This window comes from Rhipicephalus sanguineus, chromosome 1, assembly GCF_013339695.2.
Source record: "Rhipicephalus sanguineus isolate Rsan-2018 chromosome 1, BIME_Rsan_1.4, whole genome shotgun sequence".
In the NCBI taxonomy this organism is placed as follows: Eukaryota; Metazoa; Arthropoda; class Arachnida; order Ixodida; family Ixodidae; genus Rhipicephalus; species Rhipicephalus sanguineus.
The window spans coordinates 103548197-103558689 of record NC_051176.1 but is presented as its reverse complement, the minus strand read 5'-3'; the positions used below and the strand labels follow the sequence as shown (position 1 = coordinate 103558689).

General features: G+C 46.4%; 1 protein-coding gene across 1 annotated transcript in view; it reads right to left on the bottom strand.

Moving 5' to 3' along the window:
- Positions 1-597: 597 nt before the first annotated feature.
- Positions 598-10493, bottom strand: part of LOC119377827 (cytochrome P450 3A24) — a 161051-nt gene continuing 151155 nt past the window's right edge. The window contains exon 10 of the mRNA XM_049411960.1: positions 598-690. Coding sequence (XP_049267917.1) covers positions 598-690 — 93 coding nt within the window. The remainder of the gene's footprint in view (positions 691-10493) is intronic.

Sequence of the window (10493 nt, the reverse complement as noted above, 5' to 3'; positions counted from 1 at the left end):
GGTTCTTCCCATTTGCTTTGCCACCTTGGCATCTTTAATCGAAAGAAAGACACACGAGCTTTTTTTTTGGTATGCCGTCGGCAATCGAACCAGCAACCTCGCATTAACAGCGCGCAACGCCAGAACCACTGAGTGAACACAGCGGGTGAGTCCCACTGGGTCTTGTATTCAGTAGAGTAAGTCTAAACGAACCTGGCTTGGCCTCAGTTCGGTAAAATCTCATCCTTGAAAGGGCAGACCAGCTAATAGCTAGGAAAGGATCGCAGAAAAAAATGTGACATAGAAAACAGAAGCAGGTAGAGTAAGATTGCTGGATTAACAACCGAAGTTATTCTTGAAAACCGCAACCGCACCGACCAATGGCCCATGCGTAGCAACACTGCAACTCAACTCAAGGTAACGCATCACTTCTACAAGCGCAAACTATGAAAAAAAAAGCCAAGTTATTTGTTTATTAAAGACACAAACGTTAGTCTGACGCATTTGTCACGACCCAGTTTGTAGACATGAAAAGATTCGACAATCTTTCTGCTTCTATGCATCCTAGCATTTCGAGCTATTGACATGTCTTTCCAGAAAAAGAAAAGAAAGAAAATCTTACCCAACTACTCCAGGGTAGAATCGCATGCTTTCGTTCAAGACCATGTCCAGATAAGTCATCTCCGAGACATTCCTCTGCGTGAACTTGCCCTAAAGAATAGACAAGTGCGTGAATTAAGTATACACCGATTTTCCGCTGTTCAGTTTCACGCAAAAAGAACATTTGTTCAAAATTGACGAACACGGCGTTGGTGGGAGTTGGAAGACAACAGGGTAATATCTACTTTCTGACGCGGCCGCACCAAATCTCACTTTTTCGCACTGCTTGTCTTTGGCGTTGAAAGCGTTTATGTCACAAAAATTATTTTGATATCGCCCTCCCACACCTTTAAAAGGTCATGTGCTGAGCAATAGAGGACACTTGGCGGCTGTTAAGCCTTCACGTTAACATACTGCAGTGGGGAATATGAAACCCAGGAAAGTGCAAACACTAAACGTACCACTGCATTTTTCATTAGGGGAAGCAGTAACTTGCGTAAAAATCGCAAATCATATCAACGTGCTCAACTGAAGAAATCAAGCGTTTCAAAATAGAAAAATAAATAGTAAAAAGTGCTACGCAACAGAGGCAGATAACCTTCACTAAAAGTAAAATGTTAGACGTACAAAAAAAAAAGAAGAATATTAAAGAAAAGATTATGTTTCTCAGACACGAAGTTCTTTTCTCTTTTTTTTTTCTCATTTGTTTCAAACAGAACGCGATGCTCAGCATAGGATCGAAGGTGCAGCAATATTTACAAGAAATTGCAAGTATGTCACACGTTTGCTCTCGTGCTGCTATGCTCGAGGACGCGGGTTTGATTCCCGGTCGGGGCGGCCGCAGTTCGATGTGGGCGAAATTCAACAGCAGCAATGTACTTAGATTAAGGCGCACGTTAAGGAAAGCCAGTTGGCCAGAATGATTCCGCGACGTGCGTCATAATCGTATCGTGGTGTTGGTCCATAGCACCCCAGGATTTAATTTTTAACAGTTGAATTTTTTTGTATGCGTCGAATATCTGCCCGGCCTTCGTTATTTTAATAGGAATTACGACTTAAACCACTGCGAGACGCCCCGAATGTACGGTATTACCGCTACAATTATTTGGCCTCCCTTCAATGGCGGTGACAATAAGTGGATCATCCCAGTATCGTCTCGTCCCTGCACGCTCCATTCCGTTAGTCCACGAGCTAGATCAGCTCGAGCTTGATTGTTACATAACAGCAGAACAACACAACGCAAAGGTGAAACAAGGACAAAGAAAGCAAGGCAACACAAGTCTTTTCGCTGTGTTGCCACCTTTGTCCCTGTCTCAAGTTTGTGCTCTTTCTCTGCCTTTTAGACCTCCGCGATCGAAGTGGCGACGTGATGCCGTGTTGACGTCTTGTACACCTCTCTTGATATGCCGACAGTATACTGCCGCTTTTTCTGGCAAAAGACCGTACGGCTTACATTTGACAACCCCGTTCGGCTTCCTTGTCCGCGTGTGTACTGTTTACTCATTAATTTATCGAAGCCAATTTGTTTGCGCCCTTAATTCACCAAAAAGTGGCTTACAGCCGCGCAATCTCTGCAGTCCAATGCACGGCAAATGAGTGGCCTTTCGAAGGGTGCTCTCGTATAGCATGCGTAAGAGTCACGAGTAATCATGAAATTTTGTAGCATGCTTCATGGACAAATTAGTAGAAATACTGTCACACGCTGTCTCAGTCGACGCTTAAATTTAAAGCCGCTACAGGCAACCTCGAATGAATACACGAGAGCTAACGCGGATAACAACGATGAAGAGCGCACATAACTATCCGACTATACAACTTTCCTCCTGCATTAAAGCGGTCAGTGAAACCGTACGTTAGAAGATGTAGCAATGGTATGCATTCAGGCGATAAACACGGCAATAAATTTTCATACTGCAGCAGCCGTATATGAAAGGAGCGACGTGATAGTTTACGGCACAAATGCTTTGTAAGTAGCTTCCCCGCTTCTCTCATTTCGACATCTAGGGGAAAAACTAATTGCGCGTGATTAGTTCTGCATCAAGAACGCCATGCATCTTGCTCAACGTCCAAACTGTTATAAGGCAAGCAAGCTGTTAACTTCAGTGCTCAGCTTTTATTAGAACATTGCGTCATTAAAATTTTCGTAAGACAGTATTTCAGCCAATCACGGTGCCAGAATATCATTAGCGATCGAAACCGGCTGACCAATGGGAAAACGCACTTGCGAAAGAGAAGTTTTGTGAATTTGGCCACAGACGTTTTCTTTTGTATCAATCTAATCTTGCGTAACATTTCGCGTATGAACTGCGCTTTCAGCATGAGCTTTAATTAACACACTGTATTGGATTAGCGGGAGAAAGACCGGGATGTTACAATTCCGATTTAGCTTTTGAAAACTGGTTAAACATATCTCTGTTCTCTTCAGTTTGTTCATATAGCTACGTTCGTGTAGCTACGTAGCAATGTCATTTGTGTGTTGTTTAATACGCTCTTTGCATAATTGTTTTTTACTTAATGACAGCTAACAGACAATAATGCCAAGGAACGTATAGGGGATGGTATTTGTAGTAATCATCATATAAATGTGAAGAAAGTAAAGTGGACGAAGAGATAACTTGCCCCGGCAGGGACCGAACCTGCAACCTTCGAATAACGCGTCCGATGCTCTATGAGCTACGGCGGCGGTCATCTTCCCTTCCACTTTATGGGGTATATATATGTGCTTTTAAACCTGGGAGTGTTATTCAGCTCCGATCGGCGCTGACTAACACTCCCAGGTTTAAAGGACACAGATATCTAACAAAGAAAAAAGAGACCTTAAATTCCCGTTTTTTACTTAGCATTTTAGTGTCTTTCCTATAATTGGTGCCGCTGTAAATCGTTTTATAGATCTTTTACTGTGAGCTCTATTACTGCGTTACTTTTCGTGTGTAGCCCAGACCTTGCGAAAGACGCATGCGTTGACGTAGGCAAGCAACCGGCTCACATCCAATTTCAGAATGACTGACGCAGCCCCGTTACGATTGTAGAAACAAAAGGCCTACCATTTGCGGTTGCACAAGTTGGCGCACTTCTCGCGAATTTCAATATGAAGGTTATGACCACGACGCAAAGATGGAGACTTTAAATAAAGTAATGAAAAATAAAGTGTTTTGCTCACATCTCTCTTCAGCACACGCAAGATCTCCGCACGAAGTTTGTCTTGGACCTCTGGATGTCGCGCAATCAGGTGCAGAGTCATGCCCATCGTGTTGGGGGTGGCTTCCATACTGCGCAGCAGTGGACGAAGTCAGCGCTCAAACATTTTGCACTCAGAGTGTCGTTCTCATCTCTCTGTTCACAGTGAGGACATCATGCACCAAGAAGAAACGATCTCGACACCGAAAATGTGGTGCACTTCCTGCTACTTTGCCGCTGTCCTAAAAAAGTAAAAAAAAGTAAAAAAAGCGACAAAAAAAACGGCTCTTCTCTCTTGCGAGAAGCATTGTGCAGTTTGCATTGCTGCTAGCCACGAGCTATTGATACACGTCTAGAAAAGGAAATAACAAAGTGTAGCTTCGCTGTTAGAAGGAAGCGCTGCACTTCGTTCGTTCCTCACTTTTGTTCAGGCATGGCAAAGATATACAGTCCGGGAAAGAACCAACGACGTCGCATTTTGGGGAGTAGGACAGCACGCCCGTCAAAAGTGGTTGTGCCCTTGTCTGAAAAACACTCAACAACCCTCCGCAGTGAACTCCAGCCCGCCGCCACCGCTTGAATCTCCCGCCGTACCAGGGGCGTAGGCAGAAATGTTTTTCGGGGGGGGAGGAGGGCACCTCCTTCATCTGTAGTGGGGACGAGCAGGCAGATGTGGTCGAGTGTCATTTTCTGCTCTGTATGCTATGGCAAAAAAAAAAATTCGGGGGGGGGGGGCACGGGCCCGGTGTGCCCTAACGTGGCTACGCCCCTGCGCCGTACTGCACATTTGGAAAGCAGGCTGCTTAGTTTTTTCCCACCAGGTCCCCGGCGAGAGAACCTTCGAACGCATAACTTCGGGCTTCTCTGTCGCACTTATAGGGCCTATTCTCGACACCAGCTATACATTTTGGCATGCATCACGAGCACCTTTTGGAGCACTCCTATACTCGACGTTGACGTCCCCTCACTTGACATAGAGCTGGCACCAGTGAATAGCCATAGATTTAACAGTACGCCGCCAAACCACCACGATGACTCCTTGCCCTTGGGTTCCTAATTACCCAATGTCGAGATGGCGAGAAAGCAAGTGTTGCCGAAGCCTGCCTTCACACAACACCATATTTCCTGGAATTGGCGGCTTTTGCACAGAAGACAACGCTTCTTGTAAAACGCAGACCTCTTCAACGCCTGCTACACAGGTCAAATGCGTATCACAATACTTTTCAGCACAAATGAAACCGTCAACTCAAAGGCCCCATCCAGGTACATCTAGCCATTGGGCGCCATGTGAAGGCGCTTCGTACTTTTTTTTTTTTTTTTTCAGCATACTGTTGGCCCTGAGGCCGTTACAGGGCTGGGTACAGTTGCTATCACTATACAATACAAAACATTTCAAGCACACCAACAAATACGACATTTCAAAATACAAAAATCAAGCAATACAATAGAATAAGATACAGTGCAATACATACGGATATGTATTTGTTAAGCAAGCTCCTAATAAAGTTAAATAGCAAGAGTTACAGCATAACACAAATAAACAACGAAAAGTGAAACATATATGTCAATCTTTGAGCTCAGGTTGCTCTAAATATTGCTTGAGCCTTTCTCGAAGTTTTCCACTGAGGTACATTGGAGCAATGATGAGGGCAGTGAATTCCACTGCTGAATAGTTTTTGGAAAAAATGAATTTGCATATACATTGAGGCGTGTTGGGGTACTTCATATGTATGTTCATTAATTCCTCTCAGGAATTCTTACTCTGCGTGGCGTTAAGTATTGGTCTATATCTATGTCTCTTGGAGCTCTCGAACTTACTGGCAGCTGATGTTGAACCGCATCGGTTGGCCGCTGAACTTCTGTCTTGCGCGACTGAACAAAATCGCATCGTACCATTTCTTGTGTATGAGGGCATACAGGGAAGCCACATGCGAAACAGATGACATCCCTCTGGCTGAAATTGCGAACAATATACAGGGTGTCTTTTCTAAAATATACAGATTTTTTAATAAAAATTCTATGACAGCCAGGCTCCTGTCGTTTTCGCACATGAACTCTGTGTCGAGGTGGAAATACTTTCCCGCAGTTAAAATGACGTTGCCGCCACTGAATAACCAAGACCCGTTAATTAACTTCCTAATTGTTAACTTGACAGCAGTTGTGTATATTAGGAAGCTGTAGTACATGATAATTTATGGCATACCAATTTCTTTATAAACCACAAAGGATGCACGTAGTTCGAGATATTCATAATGGAATTTCAAGGGCGAAATGAAAACTGATCACGCCCGGCGCGCACAGAGCGCGGCTGAACACCGGAACGACCCGTGACAGGCAAGTGACGAAATTTGAATGAAGGTGCGCCGAAGCAGAATCTGGTCAGAAAAATCGGCAAGCATTCTGAAATACACAAGTAGCCAGTTTAACGTTTGCGTGCGATGGGTGGTGCTTATCTGTTTCTTTCTTAGGCTATAAAGAGGCGCGAAAAACTTTTTGTCGCCTGTCTGCAAGAAGAAGCGCCGCAATGGCTGCCCCTGAGTTTTATGCTTTCCAGACAAAGAAAAGATTGATATTACCGTTTTGTTGTGCACAGTTCGAAAGAAACGGATAAGCAACAAATACTACGAGCAAAAGTAAGGCGATGAGAGGGCGCATGAAATGGCCTGCAGCTTTTCACGAAAACATACGGCTGCGCGGCGCGCCTTCATTCAAATTTCGCCACTCCTTTTTGACGGGTATAGTTCCAGTATGACGTAGCAGAACGGTCGCGCTTCGTGCGCGCCTTGCGCGATCAGTTTCGACTTCGCCATTGAAATTCGATGACGAATATCTCGAACTACGTGTAACTATTTTGATTTCTAAAATATAGGTATGCCATAAATTGGCACGCACTACAACTTTGTAATATAAACACCTGCCCTCAAGTCAATACTTAAAATGTTAATTAATGAGCTTTTGTTAATTAGTCGCAACAGTGTCGTTTTAAGTGGGGCAAAGTATTTCCGCCTCGACGTCGAGTTCGTGCGCGAAAACGACAGGTGCCTAACTGTCACATGATTTTTACAAAAGAATCTCTATTATCTAAACAAAAAACCCTGTGTATTGTTCGGAATCAGAAGTTGTCTGCAATTATCCCTGAGGCAAGACAGCATTTGCTCTCGTCACATTTAGAGGACCCTCACTGCCAAACGCCTAGTTTTCGCCCTAAGCTTCATAACGCGGATGTCCCCCTGCAAAGCACGACTTGCAATTTGCTCTTCGTGCCACCTTTCCGGTCACGAAATCAATGTAGCCATACGTCCCAATTTTGCAAAGCCAATGTGCTATACACGCGGCCTAGTGAAGAGTTATGAGGATCGATGCGCAGCTAAAACACAAAGAAGGACGCACGAAACGAACGCACAGGTATACACAGGACGAGCGCGAACAACTGTCACAGTTGTAACTTCTTTGTGTTTGAGCAGCGCGCTCCTTTCGCAAACGCGGCCGCTACAGCGACCGAAGTGACCTTCGTGCACTGTGTAACTTCAACGCAAACATTGCGGTGAAAGCACAAGACGTACAAACCGCCCCCATCACGAGATAAGCGCGCGCGCCCGGGCGACCACGCCCTGTAGGGCGAAGTACAGGTGGTAGAGGCCGGAGGCGCGCGCGCATCGCAATCAGCGGGGCGACGACCTTTAAAGGGGCCCTCCAACACTATTCAACCCCCCCTCCCCATTTTTTACTTGCGGATTGCGTAGACTGATGGCTGGGGATAATTTTAACATCGGTCTAAGCACCAATATCAAGTGATTTAGTATTTGAATCACGCAGTAAGGTCGATACATCGCTGCTGACCGCATCACCGCGTAGTGGCGCTCACCAGAACTATTGCGGGCGGAAATGACGACGATGCGCGCCAACTTATGATTGGATAAATGAAACGTTAGAAGTGATCGTGGCGTGGCATCAAAGTTGAGATTACTACTGGGTGTTGTTTTTATTGCGATGGGAATTATATCGACAGTATCGACGGGTTTTTGCCGTCGTCGTCGCCGTAATGTCCCTCCCGCATGAATTCCAAACTGACAAGATCCCCCCGCGCATCGTATGTTCTACCGCGGGTAAAAGCGCGCGAGCGGGGACGACGAACGCGGCCGCAGCAGAGATCAAACGAGCCGGCCCATTTCCGTCGCTCGGAGGGTGCATGCGATAACATCACCCCGCTCGGGAGGGCCGCTCGGGAGGCCTGCCGTCGAAGCAGATAGGAAACGCCCCGCCTGTATTTAACGACCATGAAAAGACGCGGCGGGGGGGGGGGGTAGTCGCGCGAGCAGTAACTCTGATCTTTGAATCTAAGAGTGCGGTCGCGAGCGCTATCTCGACAGTCATCACAGCGGGCGGCTCGTATACCCTTCTACGTGCTGCGCTCTAAACGCGAAGTGACTATGTGGAGAGCATCTCTCCCTGGAGCGGCCGTATTCTCTTACACCAGCGTTGTGTAGTTACGTGAGATCGGATGCAAAACAGTTAGCTGCCAGCCTCACTTCGTATGACACTACAATTTGTTGTTCTCGCATTGATTGCTTCGCCCTTGCGGTGAAACTGTGACTTTTTTCTTTTCTGTGCTTTTTCAATAAACTCCAAATAGACGCCGTCGCAACAAAAAAAAGATCACTACAACCACAAAGCACGACAGAGGCGCTGGCTGCCGACAGAGGCGCTGGTTGCCTGCACCAGTCGGACGTCCACACGAAACCCCTCTTCCCTCTTTCTGCGTCTGTACGTTTGCGAGCTACCCCTGTCCGCACGTGCGGTGGGTTCTTTATTATTGTTGAAGCGGTGCAAGTAATCCTCTTCGTTGAACGACCTTGTAATTCGTCGGGGTGCTCACCGAACAACCCGCGTAGGGGCGACTGTGTTTCACCGCCCTTGCCGCCCCACAAATTTCCTTTTCGGAATGAGAGGGAATGGCATGGAATGTCGTTGTAAGGAACAGCAGACAAAACATCGCCAGCCTAGCTGTGAAGCGGTAGCGCCTGATCAAGTTCTGACAAGTCAGGCGTCAAGCACCACATTTGTTACTATGGCAACGACGTCAACACTACATTGGAAAGGACAAGCAACAGTGGTGTGCAAGCTTCCCCTACGTAGGAGCTTTCAGCTTATTTCATTAGGGCTCTTTGAAACGTCACAGAGCGAGTAAAATGCGGTCATGTTAACCCGCGAAAATCAAGCTGAGGGTATGCATTTTTTTCTCGTATTTTGAATTTTCTAGATCGAATAACTTTGGACTGCGTGCCGCTATCGCTGCCGTTCTTGCTGCACTTACATGTCCGTATATCAGTCTACGCAACCCAAAAGTAAAAAAATGGGGTATTGAAGAGTGTTGTAGGGCCCCTTCAAAGCGAGGGTGTCTCGATGACCCCTCTGCCCTCCGTCGAAAGGGCGCGCGCATCGAGGCACCTTACCTTAAAGCGCACCCTTCGCGCCATCTCGCTGGTGATGAAGAGGGCACGTTGAAGCGCCTCCGAGCTCTGCGTACCACCAGCGGCAAATAGTGATATAAATAGCTCGCCGTTAGTTTGCTGAAGGACGTATGCTCCATAGCCGAGTCGTTAAAAGCCGCGCGCTGCGGCGCGAGAGGTCGCAGGTTAGAATGCCCGGTCGCGCGCCTCAGAAAATTTTTCTTCTGAATTATTTTTTGTGGCTTTTATAAATATATAAGTATATGCATACATATACATATACGGAACATGACGGCGACGCCGACGGCAACATCCAGCCGAGAATGTCCACATAATTGCTATCGCAATAAAACACGCTCAAATCTGGGACTGATCATTCCAAAACTGCCTGTTGTGGCAGACAAAGACAGCGGCTTTCTATTGGTCGCGGAAGCCGGCTCAGGCAGCCAATAAAAGCTTCACCACGTGATCAAGCATGGAAGCACTCCGGGAGCGCGGCGAAGGTCTACAAAGATAATAATGAACACTAGTAGATTACATGCGATCAACAAGTGCTCAGCGCCGCTATATTAAAACATGTGCTTACTACTTACCCAGCGGTGAGGTAAAATGCAGAATTCGCAATGACTTCGTCCTTGGTTAGGGCTAGCTTCGTTTTTCCGTCAAAACCTGTTTTGTAGCAGATAGAAAAAACAAAAATTACAGTGTACACGTTGAAGCTTTTATTGATGCTTAGATGCTCGCAAAACTGCGATATGAAAAACACTTTATCGCTTCAGCATGAGTGAAAGATAGAAGAGAGCAGAAAGGAGAGGTTAACATCTCCACATTAAAGCCCGAAGATCAAGAGGTGCTATAGTTGTGATGAGTACGCACGCCACCAAGCGTCAGGTCGGGGTACCACTCTGCCCGTTAGAAAAGCAGGTGGGTGGCCGCCGGCGCTGGGAACCGAACACAGTGATCCTCGCATCGGACGCGGACGCTCTACAACTTGACCCCCTCTAAGGTGTTTTTTTTTTCCCTGAAATTCTTGATCCCTTGTGTTTCTCGCGCTCAAAGCTTTGTGATAATCTGATAATGCAGTACCAACTAGAACAAGGGTCTCAAGCTCACCTCAGCTAGCGGGCCGCAGTCGCGAAAGTTTAATCCCGCGAGGGTCAGGACATTGAAGAAAGTTGGAGCGGGTAGGCGTAATTTGGACAAAATGTCAGCTAACCTTGATATTTGAAAGCAGGCATTGCCCACATGTCATATTTGGGTCACTTGTGAAGGGGATTTAATGCAAGA